The 16604-nt window shown below is 36.8% G+C and overlaps 1 protein-coding gene across 2 annotated transcripts in view; it reads right to left on the bottom strand.

Annotated features, from left to right (window-relative positions):
* Window positions 1-1305: 1305 nt before the first annotated feature.
* The window catches only part of INTU (inturned planar cell polarity protein), a 56474-nt gene continuing 41175 nt past the window's right edge, over window positions 1306-16604 (bottom strand). For both annotated transcript variants that reach the window (XM_061472185.1, XM_061472184.1), the window contains exons 7-16: window positions 16328-16405; window positions 15354-15543; window positions 12427-12480; window positions 11417-11479; window positions 10146-10367; window positions 9463-9885; window positions 8851-8948; window positions 7927-8116; window positions 3945-4099; window positions 1306-2181 (exon numbers count right to left, since the gene is read on the bottom strand). In XM_061472185.1, the coding sequence (XP_061328169.1) occupies window positions 2070-2181; window positions 3945-4099; window positions 7927-8116; window positions 8851-8948; window positions 9463-9885; window positions 10146-10367; window positions 11417-11479; window positions 12427-12480; window positions 15354-15543; window positions 16328-16405 (1585 nt within the window). In that variant the 3' untranslated portion in view covers window positions 1306-2069. The remainder of the gene's footprint in view (window positions 2182-3944; window positions 4100-7926; window positions 8117-8850; window positions 8949-9462; window positions 9886-10145; window positions 10368-11416; window positions 11480-12426; window positions 12481-15353; window positions 15544-16327; window positions 16406-16604) is intronic.

Raw genomic sequence — 16604 nt, 5'->3', positions numbered from 1 at the left:
CTGAGGCAAAGAAGTCACCAAGAATCTCAGCCTTCTCCAAATCCAGGGTAGCCAGTTCTCTTAGCTTCTGGACAGAGCCCACCTTGTCCCTAGTCTGTCTTTTATTCACAATGTACCTATAGAATCCCTTCCTGTTATCTTTCACATCCCTAACCAAGTTTAATTCTAACTGGGCCTTAGCTTTCCTGACTTGGTCCCTACCTTCCCAGACAACATCCCTGTATTCTTCCCAGGCTGCCTGTCCTTGCTTTCACCTTTTATACGCCTCTTTTTTCCAAGTTTCCTCAGCAACTCCTTATCCATCCAAGGTGGTCTCCTGGCCCCCCTGCTGCACTTCCTTCTAGTTGGGACACAACACTCCTGAGCTTGTAGCAGGTGATCCTTGAATATCAACCAACAGTCTTAGGCATCTCTGCTCTCTAGGGCTATATCCCACGGAACCTTACTAAGCAGCTTCCTGAAGAGGCCAAAGTCTGCTCTTCTGAAGTCCAGGGCAGTGAGCTTGCTGCATGCTCTTCTCACTGTCCTGAGGATCTCAAACTTGACCATCTCATGATTGCTACTACCAAGGCTGCCCTGGAGCATCACATTTCCAACCAGCCCCTCCCTGCTGGTGAGCACAATGTCAAGCATAGCACCTCTCCTTATTGGCTCCTCTATTACTTGCAGAAGGAAGTTGTCTTCCACACAGTATCATATGCTTTAACTTCAGACCTAAGACTTTTACTACTGCTTGGATTTAAAGCAACTGTGGGTGATTCAAGGCAAGCTGTGAATCAGTCTGGGGGAGTGGGCTGTTATAAGCATTGGATTGACTATTTTAGAAGTACTCTAAACAGTGTAATTTACTAGTGAAAACAAAATCTACAGATTTGATCATGAGAGCCAATGGGGCTGCCTTTACTTCCCTAAATACTTGAATTTTTTGATCCCATTGTTTAAAAAGCAATTTTAGTCATACATTTTATGAAAAGCACTCAGAAAAAGTAAGTAAAATGAGCAGAAAGGAACCTGATAAAATGCTGTGCAGATGACCAGATCTAAATGTGCTGGCGGGGGGCAAAAAGACACCCAAAAATCTCTCATTTTAAGCTAAACTTTGGTTAAAAAAAAAAAACATTTTAACAATTTATAGGAAAGCTGAATTTTGTAGAAGACTTCTGATTTTGCAAACATCTTGCCTTATACAGATGCAACCTCATTTTTTGTAAATCCAGCTGCAAACTGTGGAAGATCTAGCTAAACAAACAGTGTTTAAATAAGAAAATGTGTTAAGTAAAAAACTAGAAGAGTGCTTTACTAGTCTTTAACAAATATATAATTTTTATTACGAAATTTTGAATATAAAATAAGCCATCTCCATGCTTAAAACCCTCATCCTCCCTGCCCCATTTTCTTTTATAACTTCAAAATTATGTTTTAACAAATATAACCATTATTTATATCACAAGTTAAAACTCATGAAGTCAAGTAAAACATCAAGCACACTATAGTCCTTGAGTGTGCAGGAGACCATACTGTCAAAACCAGTAAGCCATTAGCGCTGGGCAGCCAACTGCCACGAATTGTCTAAAAGATTTCTTTCTGTTTTGATTACCACAGTGTTACTGAAAACATTTGCTATTTTTCATGCCCTTAGGGGAACAATGTTTTAATTAATTGGAATACTTTTTTTCCCTCCATCACCAATTGCCAGATATTCAGAGAGCACTTTCGGGATATCAGCTTATCATGTTACATTTCATATTATACACTGAACAGCATTGAATGTACAAATTATGCAATGTTTTCATCTAATAAAGTTATAATAAAGTTATGCTCAGGATAAATAATTCACCAGTATATAAAAATAAGAACTCTGGTTCTCTGAATTCTTTTTAAGTATTCAGTTGATGAGATCATCAGAATCATCACTGAAGTTTTACCTGTGTCCTACCACAAGGTAGATTTATGTTTTTTAAAAGCATTTCAAGGATGTGGGCACCACAATTAAGTAGTTTTTCTTTATATTGAAGTACTTTCAAGAGACGACAACATCATGAGGTGGGCTGAGTGTTCAGGAAGCTCATCTATGTCACTAAACCAAAGGACAGTTTAAAGGCCAGTTCAACAGCAGCTTCTGTGACTGAGTCATGGAAACAGACATAACACTCCTGAGGTTTGGGATGCAGAATGCGTCTCCTGGGGAAAAAAAGAAAGTATTAAAACAAAATTATCGTATGTGTCAGCTTTTTCTCCTTAACTGTTTGATATATTCTGGTTGTACTCTGAGGTGTCAGTAAGATGTTAAAAACAACTACTGTGTAACACAGGAAATACCTGTGCCTCTCCTTCATCACCTTACTTCTTTCAATACATGAGATTTCTAAATTCAAGTTATTCTCTGCTCAGGTTTCTCATGACTGCATGTGTATGGAAGAAACTTCAGGTTTTCAGGACCTATTTGTATGGTAACTAGTTGGTGTGCTTGCAGTAATCCACATTTCCAGGTTGCAAGCTGCAAAAGGGTATCTGGGAGCAAGCCCCAGTATTCACATATTTACTCATTTTTAGACTTAATACATCTGGGTAGATACATTCCCACAGGTTAATCTAGTAAGCTCTTTCAGGGGAAGAGCTAAGATAGGAAAGTTGGTAATACAAACTGCAGTTCTGGACATTCCCGGTGAGAAACAATTGTTTTTCTTTTTAAACATCTGACTTGAAGGCAAACAGGTTGAACAAAAGCTCTGTCAAAGAATTTTTATTCCTGGCTAATATAATTACCTGTGGATGACATTTCCTCGCCTTGTAGCAGAAAAAAAGTTCTTAGGCCACATTCAGAAATGTATTTTGCTGTTTTCTGACTTTCCTATTTGGGCAATAGTTGAACTAGTAGAAAATTATAACCCAATGAATTAATCAAGTGTCATCATTTATCTTGCTTTCAGCCCTTGCCTATACTGAATTTCTTTTCATATGGTGAAATCACAACTTCCATTTAACTGGGCATTTTAATTTTTTTTCTCTATTTATCTAGTAGGAATACCAAATAAAGAAGATAAATGTAGAAAAGAAAGCGTGCTGTTGACTGACACTCCTGATATGATGGTCTACTTACTGCAGCTAAAATGTAGATAACACAAAATACAGTAGATGGAGGAAAGAGCAACATAGAAGCACTGGCTACAGAATAGGGCTTATTGGCCTGGACTTACAAAATTACAAGCTCTGATTCATTCTGAGTTGCAAAGAAATGATACATACTACTTTCTCATTACACCTGACTTTAATTGCTTCAAAAATGTATTATTTTTAGTATTTAATGCCTAGGGCAGTATGCTGTTCAAATAAGGCTTAGCTATGTAGCAGTAACTATATGCATCATTAATAAATATCACGTAAAATCAAGTTTAAATAACACCATGAACCACAATGATAATGGCAGAACTTTGAAAACACCCTTTCTAAAATATCTCCAAGACTGGTAGATTGGTTTAATCTTCCCAATGGAAAAAAAACCCCAACAACTAACCAACCACTACAGTTGCTCACCTTCCTTCTTTGTATTACTGAAATCAGCGCTGTGTGTGGAGGAGAGACAGGTGGGAGTGACTTGCAGGGAATGGAGAGGTGAGGAGGTGCATGAGGAGCACAAGGGAAGGGTCTGAAGAGGGTAATGAGAGCGCTCCCACATGTCTGCATTAGCACAGCGCAGCACGACAGAAGCTGCCAGCTGTGATGTTAACACGCTGGTGTGGTGCTCCCGAGTTAACCAACACGTCTATGCTTTACAGTGGGTGCAACAGCACACCAGTGCAACTTCCCAAATACCAAATCAAAGCCACCTCACTGGGCTCAAGTGTTTCTGTGGTGTGCTGCAGTTAAATTAATTCTCAAAGAATACAGCAGTATGTTCAAAATGGAAAAACTCTGGGAAAAATAAGATTCGCCTTTAAACTCACCCCACAACCCAGTAATTCACTGTTGGTGGTGGTTTCTTCTGATCAGTCCAGTTTTCAGGAGAGCACTCAAACAAAAGTCCGTGTTCTGTTATCAGATCTAGGTCCTCGGCTGCCTTACTGAATTCTGAAATCCCACTGCCTGCTTTTAGTTTATTCTGTAAAACAATTGGAGAAATGCTAGCATAGATTGAAATATTTTTACATAAACACTAGCAAATATAACTGTGATTTCTTCAGGAATCTCTAATAAATGATATTGCTCTCAAAAAGCCAGACTCAAAAGGTAGAACTAACATGTTTACATGATTCTTTTTTCCAGTTTTGTTACTTTGGCATTAACAGGCTTTCCATTGTTATACATTGGAGGTAGACACATGCTCCCCCATTTTTTTTTTTCCTTCTAGCTGAACAGTTTCTCTAATAAGACATCTGAGATAACACAGGTTCTTTATAAAAGCGTGTTACAACAGCTAAAGGTCTTATTTTTATTTCTCTGTGTGCCTCCCTAATTATGAACTGTGATAGTAAAAGTCTACTGAATAAACTTGGCCAGGCAGGAATTTTTTGTAAATAAACAGTTGAAGCACTTTGCTTAAGTGCGTAAGACGTACAGAAAATCAAGACATTTTTGTTTAAAGACATTTGAGTTTTTAGGACTATATTTTGTACAAAGCTTTTGAATAAACCTTGCAAAAGTGGTTTTTAAGTGAACTCCTGGTACCTCTTTGGTGAGGATCAAACTGCATGCACAAAAATCATTTTACTCTCTGGCCCTGGCTTGGTGCTCAATAGTCCTGTGAATCCAGTAAGGCCATGGTGTCTTTCACCAGGAAGGTGAAAGGGAAAAAAGACCAGAATGAACATGGAGATAAACAGAGAAGGAATTCTTTCAGAATTTCAGACACTTGTTACTAGTTTAACTCTTCTCCCACTTAAATCAAGGGAAGTTTATTACTGTTTTGTAAATGTCTATGTAATAATGAAAATAACAAGCTTTAAATTTTTTCTTTTTTGAAGCATGATAAGTAGGATGAGATTATGGAAACAGGAGTGGAAATCCCTTTGAAACAAATCTGTTTTAAGAGTGTTGCTAAACCAGGGCATCTCTGGGTCTGCCAATGAAACTTCTGTTCCAAACAGCTGCTTCAAAGGTGAAAGAAAGGGTGAAAGGGTTTTTCTTGAGGAAGAAAAACCCCACAAAAACCCAATCCCATTCCCCCTCCCCCCGGAAGATCTGGAAAAGACAGCAGAAACATCACAACTATCTTAATTTCTCAAAAATGGTAGAAGAAGTAGTGACATGAACCTCAGAATTTGAGAAACAAAATGACTAATATTCCCCTGAGAAAATATCTTTTTCTAAATTTCTCTAAACATGCTTTGGATTGAATTCATAAAGTATATTCTAAATGACTGCTAGTTCATAGAGTGGAAGAAATTTCAAGATAGACAACTTAACCTTTCCTGTATCTTTCCTTAGTACGTAAAATGGTTTCAAACCCTGTTCTTGCCAATAGTGCTACTGTAAAAGACTTCAGGAATATGTTAGTACTCAGTCTGATAATCTTCACCACCAAAACCATGGGGTTGTTGCCATGCAATTTCCAAGCTTACATTTGTTTATGTTTTAGCACATCTTAATATTACGCTATTCATACTGAAAATATTGAAGAAAAATTATATATTAAGGGGGGATATCTGACAGGACTACAAGAGTCTATATTTTCATATACATTAAAACTTCTTTTCTTCTGATTTTATTTAGGAGTAAGAAAATACTAAGGTGATGATGAAGGAAATGAGGCCAGGGCTGCTTAATACCTATAGTGACATATTTTTTAGGGTTTAAGACTACAGACCTTGTTTTTGCTCAATTTAAAATTTCTTCAAAATTTCTGTACACATTTAAAAGTTAAATTGTGAATCTTCAAGTCTCAGAAAGTGAGGCAAAGCCAATTATTGATCAGTTTACAATATTTTTGCATTATTGGCACAATTTTACAAATCCTAAACTATAACAATATTTAGCTGATGTCAAAGAATAAGCAGTATTATTGTACATTTATATATTTGACCTTCTTGTGCAGTATGAACAAGGAAAACTTCTATTGATTCTTTCACATTCTCCTCATGCAACCTGCCAATTTCAGTATTAATTGTTAGAGCCAACCTGCAAAAACTGCCCCAAATTTCTCAAAAAGAAAAACTTTGTTCTGCAACACATGTTCATCATGTGGTGATTTTCTGATTTTCAGAGCAAAATGAACCCAGCTGCTGCCTACTGTACTCGCTTCTTAAGCCTCCAGGAAAACATGTGCTGAGATAGCTGTGGCCAAAACAGAAGTTTTGACTTTCAGGCGTGAGTTTTTCACTTTTTATGATCTATCCTTAATAGTTGAATGATTTCTTTCTTCAGATTTTTTGGTTTGAACTGTAAACTGTCTATCTAACAGTTATAACCAAAGCACTTTGGTGGTAAGAAGTATTTGTGCATTTTGTCTGCTTGCTTTTGCGTTTGTACATCATCCAACAAAAGTGCCCAGAATAATGGCTCAATGCCAAAGTTCTCAGCCAAACCTCAGGGTTGTAAGAAGTTAACAAAACAATTCACCAAATTCCCTATTTTTCTAACACTTAAAAATTCCTAGAGGATCTACAAGGCACATCAGTCTAATGAGAAGTAACGTTTTTGGTAACTTCAAGAAAACATTAAGAAAAAAATATACTGCTGTTTGCAAATGATGTTCATTCAGTTTGTACTATTACTTCCTGTTTCTCGTTTAGTTTACTTGGATCGTCACTTTAGGATCTAAAAATTACAACTGATAAGCAATTATTCCAACTGATAAACAGTACTCCATTTAGGTTTGTAGTTAATTATTTCTCTTTTACAAAATAACTAAACAGGACACAAATTTAGCAGGGACAAAATGTTATCCTAATTTGGCTGATGTCAGTAAAAATTAACTCTGCAAGTAACAACACAGACTTTTAGCAAAACAGTGTACATTGAACACAAAGTGTTTGAGCTGAAGGGAGTATCTCATAAATGGATTCTTATACCTATTGTTTAGATTTCTGCATTACTACTACCACCTTACTCTAGACGGATTGTTGGGAGTAAAGTCAAACACAAAGCAATACAGGTGTTGACATCCGATCTGTCCATTTTTAAGTCTAATCTAAGTACCCACATAAAGCTCTGGCAGCTGGGATCAGACTTCAGCCCAAGCCAAGAGCAAGTCTTGGACTAGTGTCTTCAGAAAGGGAAACAGCCTCACTATTCTGGCATCCCACCTAATCTAAAATCCAAGAGATCTGGCAGCATAATTAAGAGGAATCAGTGGTTATAGCCAGACTTCTTTTAGACCAATATCCCCATGAACAAAGGATTACAGACATTAGTGTATGGTGAACCTGTAAGCAATCTTGAGTAGTATTAGAGACCAAAGACACCAAGAATGACCATCTCATTATCAGAAGCCCTCTTGAGGTCACTGTTCAGACACTGACTGCACAGTGAGGGAAGACTGCACTGTCACTGCTCACGTTTAACATTTTCTGTGAAAAAAGAGGGACTAAATTTCCTTTTGCTGCCAATCTGAAATCCTGTCCCAGCATTAAAATGGCTAAAACCCCTCTCTTACTACTTACAGGTCTTGAAATCAGAGTGTGAAACTTTTAGCTAAGTTACAAACAAGAGTCCTAATATGATACTGAGTAAAAAAATACTATACTGGAGACATGGACTACTTATTTTGAGGGCATCTTTAGCAGGAAAGAGTGCCATAATTGCATGCAAATTTGGTTGGATGGTCAGAGAAAGAACCTGCCCATAATTAAAAATATCAGGAGCTTTAAAAACAACCACACACATGCAAATACACCTGTTAATGAGCTACTTAAATAATGAAGTGAAATACTGTGTTGAAATACTGTGTTGAGATTGTAAATAGAAAACCAGAAAACAAAGCTTCCATACTTCTTTCCTCATGGACTGCTGAAAAATGTCTCGAATTGAAAGACAGCAACGATAGAAATTCTCAATTAACTGACGGTGGATGGAGCCACCGAGCCGTGCTACTTCTTTGTGAGTTGGAGTGATAAAGATTCCTTGCATCGTTTCCAAGGAGAGATAATGGAAGAGGGTATTCTCAGGACCAGATGTCAACCTTAAAATTAAACATAAAAATAAATAGGAGTATTCATTTAATAATAAAATATTTTTGAAAGAAATTTCAGTTAAACAAAATATACTTTTGTTTCTTAAGACAAATTGTTTTTCTGGTAACTGCAGTACAGTACAAAAATGGAAACAGACATTCAAAAGGTGCTTATTTCTACATGAAGGAAATCCTGGTAATCTGGACTGTTAATACTCAATTTAAAAATAAAGCAAAAAACTATGGTACAAGGTAGGTATTGCATGTGTGTTCTCAAAAATTCTCACCAAAAACAAAGAAAAGGAGAAATAAAAGCTCTTTTTTGGGGGAGTGGGGCAGGGAAGCAAACCTTTCTTTGGAGCTCAAACAAAACCCCAGAGCAGACTGTGCTGTCACAAGCAACAAGTGAGACCTGGGAAGATCATGGATTTTTTGTCCTATGTAAAACTATGTAGAGATACCAGGGAGGCAAGAAGGTGCATGTATGGTCCAAAACCTCTTATATTTGAACTTCCGAGGTCACATATGTATAGACAAGTACATACATTCTATTGACATATTCTTGAAAAATAGTGGTCTTTTCTAATTAAGATCTCCATTTAAGAACTTCACTTTTGAGAATCCTTGCATAGCAAACTTTTGGTTAGAATAAAACGACACAGGAATTTCAGTGATCTGTGCATATTTAAAAAAGATCCAAGTCTGGCCTTAAAAATGAAATATTTAAAAAAGTCATTTCTTACTTGACAGCATTAAGAAGTTCTGTATCTTTCTCTGAAAGGTTCTTTTTGAGGCTTCCTAAATTAAATGGATTTGGTAGGGTATGTTTTTTTTTAGTGGCCTGAAAAAAAGCATAGATATGAACTAAGAGAGGAAAAAGCGGCAAACAGAAGAACAGAATCAAACAAACAAATCACCTGCTCAGAAAAAAAAAACAGCATTTTCTTTTTTAAAGGCCTAAACAGTTAATTTATATAAGTGTATTTTGCAGCCTATTTTAGACTAAAATGGGTTAGAAGCATGCACAACTGTGCAGCACTTTGTTCTGGTAACTTATTATTAACACTATTATTATTTTTGGGGTATTCCCCAATCATTTCTGCTGCTTCCAATGCAACTATGCCCACTTTGACTTGTGACAACCCCCCCTCAAATTTACAAGCAATGATAAAATAAAGCAATGTGATGGCTTTGAGGCTGACCCAAAGCTTCCCAAAGCAACAGAAGTATTTCCTACTGAATTCAGGGCTCTTTAATTTAGTCTTAAGAGTTACTTGAGTGAGTTTTCAAAAGAACTGCCACCTCTCCCAAGCCCACCAGAACTTTATGGATACACTTTGTCTTTGTTCTCAGACCTGATCCGCTGCAGACTGTGGATTACTGCTTTCATCTTCCGCAGGACCTTCATTACCATGGTCAGGTCCTCCACTGCTCCTCGTCGGGCTGGGCTTACGTGTCATTAAAGATGAGTCACCAAACAGGGTCCTTTTGCTTGCTGGAGTGGTTCCTGATTTCAAAGTATTTTGTAGCTTGCTGAGCATGGGTGAGGTGGTCAAGTTCTCGGATTTGTCACGTGTTGCAGGAAGGAACCAGTCAGCACAAGATAAAGGTGGAATGGAAGGAGAATCTAGCCTTTCCTCTATGCTGGCATCTATTCCTTCCAGTTGAAGTATAGTGGCTTTAACCTGATCTACATATACACAGTCTGGTCCTGGATTCCCAATTGCTTTTGAAGCACAGCCTCCCGCCTCTAGCAGGACACACAGCATAAAGTATCTCTGTAAATATGGAAGTAGCAGTATTAGAGTTTGGTTTACACTTAGCCTTTGGAGAATTTATACTCAAACTTGCAAGTTTTACAGATATAGAAATAGTGCTACTTTCTGAGAGGTTCTATCCCACAAGACAGCTACAATAGAAATATTTTGTAAAGTTACTGAATAAAATGCATGAAAGTGTTGATCTTACTGAACAACAGACAACACACAACAGCCGAAGAGAGCACTGGAGAACAGACACACTGCAGATGTTAACTTACCAAGCCAACTATCAGTAAAAAGTATCTTGCTTCAGGTTCCCTGTATGCTGTAATAGCAGAAACTTCACATGGCTGGATATGATGATGTGGAAATACTTCCCGCCATATCACTAACTGACTGATCTTCTGTTCTGCTGCCAAGGGTAACAGACAATAGTGCCGACAATATAAACCTATGTCAGTAAGATCTTCCTTTGGCAAGTGATTACCAATCAAGTAACCCTTAATTGAACACAGAAAAGGAAGTGTATTCAGTAAGAAATACAGCATCACCACTTATCACTTAAGAGTGCTTTTCGCATAGAGATATCCACACTCCACATGCATTGAGACTGTAAACTTTCTGGCAGAGACTGTCTTTTTGGTGTACCTTGTACAACAGATAACAATAAGCTTTTGAACCACATCTGAAGAATCAGAATACTGTAATATAAAGAAAACATCAGCATATATGCAAGTTCCCAAAGGCAAGCTGCGAAACACTATTTTTAACAACTTGCAAACCAGCTACAGAGTTAAGCTGCTTTAATTCTCATTTAATTCCCTCTCCAAAAATACTAAGTTATCACTGGAATTAATAAAATTTCCAAAGAAGATATATAGTATAAAACCATTTCTAGCACTAAGGGTGTTATAGTTAAAAAGCTGCCATGGTAGATACTGATCAGTTCCATCTGTGCCAACTGCTTAGTTCCATAACGCTACAGCATAAAGAGCAACAGCATGATAAAATCCTTAAAATGTAATTTTCTTAAAGGAAAGGTTGTTACCTTCCTATTTATATTGTTAAATATACTGTCTATATTTAATAACAATACATAAATCTACAAATGAGGCCCAAGTGAAAAAAGCTGTCAATACAATTCCTCAAGTCTCTGATTTAAAGATAGATTAAGGATAGATCACCTGTTACCTTTATTAAAGAAATGGCAATGAACCAAAAAATTCCTATTAGAATCTCATACAGTCTCTCTTGAATTGACTCTTACTACTTTCTTACTACCGTCTCTCCTTGGATCATAACCTGCAAAATTCCCATGAGACAGTTTCAAACAAGCATTTTGTTCTTATCATACAGCACCTACCACTTTCTGACACTGATTTTTTTCTGTTATGGTGTTTGAGTTGTAGGTCTCATACTAGAAATACATATTTAAAGCCATCATACATTTTTTCTCATATTTGTGAGGGTCTTAAAAGAGTTATTCCATGACTGCCTTAGATTTCCAGACACATTTTCTAAATCTTTAGGCCTTAATCACTGATACTACCTTGTAGAAAAGACAAGAGCCCATAATCATATATAATCTTCTCATGTCATAATAATCTTCAGACTGTGGGGAAGAAAGCATAGTATCATTTTTAATTCAGAATTTTTGCTTTAGTTACCAAATGCAAGTCACCTAATTCCAGTCAACTGTCATCAGAATCCCATGTAGTACTTTCATTTTTGACCTCCTCTTATCAGTGCAACAGTTAATACTGAACGGTTCAGTGAATTACTAAGTTTTTACCCTCCATTGTCAATTTTCATGTCACTACTATCTTCTCTAAAAATTTCCAGCTCAAAAATAACAGATTTCCTATTTAGATCTACTCTGTCCATAAGCTATTTTTGTTAGGATATGCTATTTCTGAGTTCTTAACAACAAAACAGGTGAAACGTAACTATCGACACCAGAGGCCCTCCTAGAGTAAAATTTCCAAGTCAAAGCGTTCAGCCCCCCTGCCGCCCCCCAAATTTGATGTTTTACCCGAAATATACCCATTCCTTGGATCTTTTCATCTAGAAGTCCAGTACTCTCAGATTAGTAAACTACCTTTAGGTGGATATAGCGTATTTTACATCAAGTGGGTGCAATCAATTTCTGTCCCATGAACCACAACTTATGAACATTGCTTTCTGTAAATAATCATCCAAGTTGTTTAGCACAGTGGGTTTACTTATTTTTTTCATTTCTTTTGCAAGATGGACTGTATGTCTGCCTACCTTGTATTTTAGGTTTTAAGAGTCATTAAGTAACTTTTTGTAATTAAGAATATATGTGTCCCAAATTGTTATGCTATATATGTGATCAAAAAAGTATCCTTATGCTCAATTCTAACACGCCTATGAAGAATATAAATTTAGAATAACTATTCTGGAATGTGAGTTCCAGAAAGCTCATATTTGATTAAGAAGAGTGGATTAATTTGGAATTAGTACTTTTTTAAACTACTGAACATGACACCAAGGCAAAGAGATCCTGTACAAGGCAAACAACAAAAATAAAATGTTTACCAGCTCTGCAAAGTCAGCTGCTTCCAGGTCACTCAGTGCTGTGTCAATCTCCATCTGAAATAATTTAAGCAGTGAATTTTAGTAGAGATTTCCCACACATGAGCTTACAGTAACAGCATGCTGTGCACCATCCTGCTAGTCTCAGAAGATGATGATTCATGAGTACAAAGTGAATGGATGAAAATTTGCACACACTTTTCAGCAGTAATATCCAGTATCAGGAACACCTCAATTCATCAGATTAAAGAAAAATCCTTCTTAATGGCTGTGTGTTTCCCTCTTGAAGCTGTAACATTTCTCTGCTTGTGTGCCTGCTGAACCCATGGTTTAGTATAAAGGAGATGTTACTCCTACTTTCAGAGTGCTTTAAAATATGAGGGCTAGAGAAAGCTCTGAAATCTGGCAAGCTATTGTAGCCAACTGAGTTATTAGAAAAATCTTTTTCAAATGGATGTAGTTTTTGTCTCTATGGAAACTGCCAAAACTTTCTCACACATTATCTTTGTTCTACTGAAAACGCTTTGAACTGGCTTATTTCTGTAACTACAAGAGCTGTTGGTTAATATAGGTTTTACTAAAAGTACTTTCCTTTAAACAATATGGTCTTAGGCACTGAAAGACGTTCCTGCCATAAATGTGCTTCTTAGTGAAAAGAGCCTAAAATCCATCATTACAGACTTCTTGGGATGTATTAACAGGGTGCCTCTAATTGAAATACAGCCAGTTTTCAAACAGAGAAATGTCAGAGAGGCTGTTGGCAGTTGACAACTAACCAGTCTCAACTTTTTCTCAGTTAAAATATAAACAGCCTTCTGCCCAACAAAGAACTGACACTTCTAGTTTTATATTCCTTAGAGAATATAAAGATCTTCACTAAAACTTGACTGGAACTTTCATCTTCTGCAACGACAAATTTTTATGGGGAAAGGAGATGATCTCAGACAATTTTGGAAAGCAGTATCTGTATCATAAATATCAACTACATTGTTTGAGAAACAACCTGTGAGAAACAACCTAAACTAGAGAACAAAGTGTAGCAGAGTGTTTCTATAGAAACTTGAAAGAAGGACGCACAGAGGAAAATAAAATTGATCACTAAAACGTGCAAGAAAAAATGTCATTTTCTGCATAGGACAAAAATGCTGACAACGGTTTGAGGTGGATTAAGTTGTATTTCAAATGTAAACTAGGTTGCTGACTGATCACATTCTACAACAACGTGTTGCATAAACATTCTCTTCATATGTGAATAACACATTTTGGTTATGGAGCAAGGATTTTGCAAGTGAGTGGATGGACATGTTACAGGACTATGTGAATACCTCTACATCTGTCACCTGGATAGCAGATTTAGCTCTGGAGTTATGACATGAACTTTTCTGAGATAGTTGTAGGTACTTCTGTACATATTTAATAGGGTGCTCATACATGCATATTATAAAAGCAGAAGTTTAAAATCGTCACAAACATACTGGCCTCAAGCACATTCAAGCATCCTATGGGTCAAGGTAGAAAGAACTAAATCATTCTCAGTGTGCTGCTCAAGGTAAAGGAGAAGACAATCCATATATTGGAGAAAAGAGAGAGACGACTACACCAGCAGACAGAAATCTGTTTGGTAACAAGCAAGCTCTGCATCTGTCAGTGCTGCAATGTCCATGGCAACTTGCATTACTGAACATTAGCAAACCTGAAATAACTGCAAATCCTGACAACAGTAGAGTTGAAACCACTTCATCCCTTCTCCTTGAAAAACACTTTTGAAATCTGTACACAAGGCCTTATTAAATGGAAAAATCTGAAAACTAGGAAAGTCCTAATTAATATTATCCTCAAAGACCCTATCAGTTAAAGAACATGCCACTGAAGAAGGTAATTTTTAACATCCAAACTCTGTCCTTTTGCAGACCCATTCTGAAAAGCACTTTCAATTTTCCACCATACAGCCTCTTTCAGTTGGTTTAATGTTCATTTCTTTTGTTGTTGCTGATGAAATAAGCTTGGATAATGGAGTTTATTGTCAGCTCAGATTAGAATCATTGTCAAATACTTACAGCTAGCCTTAACTATGCTGTCTACAAACTTACAAATAGTTTGGGTGTATCCATGAAGGAAAACTCTTGTGTTTAAAATTTCCCAGCTGTTTCATTTGCACTACATCATGGGAAATACTCATTAAAAACCAAACTCCACCATGACAAGACTAACATATTCTAAGCATCATTCCATCTTAGTGATTTTTTTTTTCCCCTATGAATTTTTTAAAAAAATGCTATACATGTATTGAATCAAATATAATATGCACTCTTCACGTGATATAGAAAATAACTTCCTAGTTGTAGAGTTGAAAATACTTTAAAATCACAAAGGCAAAAATGAATCCTAAATTCACTAACATTCAAGAGGATGGAAAATGGAAATGCATTGAATCTTTCTTCCATTGACTTGAAAAACTGCACCTCTTACAGTGTCAAACAAATGATGTATGGATATTTATTTTGATTCTGTAACAGCCATTTAAATTATAAGTTACACAAGGGCTTCTGGAGTAATATTTTCTAACTGGAAAAAAACCTTAGATGGTCAAAATCGAACATAAAGCTACATGCCAGGGCCTGCTTTCCCTATGGCATATGCTGGTTGGTAGAGAGGTGTGTGTATATATATTTTACATAAAATTAATTTTTTTGTCATCATGTTCTCTTCCTAGGTAACAAGTCACCAAAGTATGCTCATAATAGCAATCTGCTTCTTGTGAGAATGACTGTGTAATTTCAAACTGAAATAAAGGATCCAGTAGAAAGAGGGGTGGTCTGGGATGGGCAAAGGGTTTCAGCAAATTACATGCTAACAGCAGAGACACCTGCATCAATTTTCTGGCCTCTCATATACAAATTTTTCTAGAAAGCTCTGAAAAAACACATTACCTTGACTTCCTGAGGCAATGTCAGCCAGCGCAAGCCTGGGAGACTGTTTAAGAATAACGCACTGCAAGTATCATAGTGTTGAGTGCTGGGGCTGGCATTTGACTTGAGTCTTGCAGGCTGAAGCGCCCGCTGGAAGAACAGGTTGAAAAAATGATCCAGGCGAGAAACATTTTCCACCTGGCAAAAAGCACTGAACAAACATGAACTCCAAGTTAGAATAACAGAGAAACTTGTAGCTTGTCTATATAACCTGCTGTGCTTAAAGAGGCTCTCTACAGCATGATACTACATTTGGATTCAGGGTTTTTTTTAAACAGTCATTTTAAACATGAAAAAACCCAGTAGGCTAATCCAAGCAGTACCTACAACCAAAGGAAAAGCTAAAGCAGCACAGTATAATAGCAGGTATCTTAGAGCAACTTAAGATGCAACAACGATCGGTTTCATCCTTTTGGAAATTATTCTTTTTCTTTCTCTGTGGCACACAGACGTTAACCCCAAACTGAATGCAAGCATGTGAATAGCCTACCTTGGCCATTAGGTTACAGTCAGACTGAACGTTTTCTGTGTGTTTTCCAAATGCAGAGACAGACAAGTCACTCTGCCAAATGAGGTTCTAAAGTCTGGTGCATTTACTTTCTTAAAAACAAACCACTGATTCATACTTGTGTTTTACAAAGTGCTTTAACACAAAGGGTCACATTTGCAGAGTGTTGCTGACATCCAGTGACTTCGATTATGTGAATGATTTAAACTAATCAAGGACAAAACTTTCTGAATCAACAGACTGTTTTAAAAAGTGTCTTAATGTGTGTTAAGACTGAAACAAAAAGGCAAGGAGAACAGAATCTTGGGTTTTGTGCAAGTATAAAGGAACATGCAAAGAAACTCCATGTAAACATTACCACTGCTAGCTGTCTTCAGTGAGCATCAATGAAAAATTAGTGACTTAAAATGCTTTTGAAAGAACTCACCTGTCTAAAGAACTGTACATGAATTTCAAAGTCCTGACAACATCTTCAATCATGTTCCTCAGCTGAGCAAGTGGAACACTAAAAAAAAAAAAAAAAAGCAATTCAAATGTACAGCTAAGTTTATAATATCTTTACTATGAATAAGCATAGGCATCTCCTGAAGAGCTCTATTCTTAACTAATAATGTAGTGCAAACAAAAAATTCTTCATTAGACTCAGTGAGAGATTTCCTTTGAGTGACTTGCCCATAATGACACAGATGGTAGTAAAGCTGGGA

Source organism: Pezoporus flaviventris, unplaced genomic scaffold, assembly GCF_033815535.1.
Source record: "Pezoporus flaviventris isolate CSIRO_AGI_PZ_B2104156 unplaced genomic scaffold, CSIRO_AGI_Pfla_v1 ptg000070l, whole genome shotgun sequence".
In the NCBI taxonomy this organism is placed as follows: Eukaryota; Metazoa; Chordata; class Aves; order Psittaciformes; family Psittacidae; genus Pezoporus; species Pezoporus flaviventris.
The sequence above is the reverse complement of the archived record's forward strand: the minus strand, read 5'-3'. Positions and strand labels throughout refer to the sequence as shown.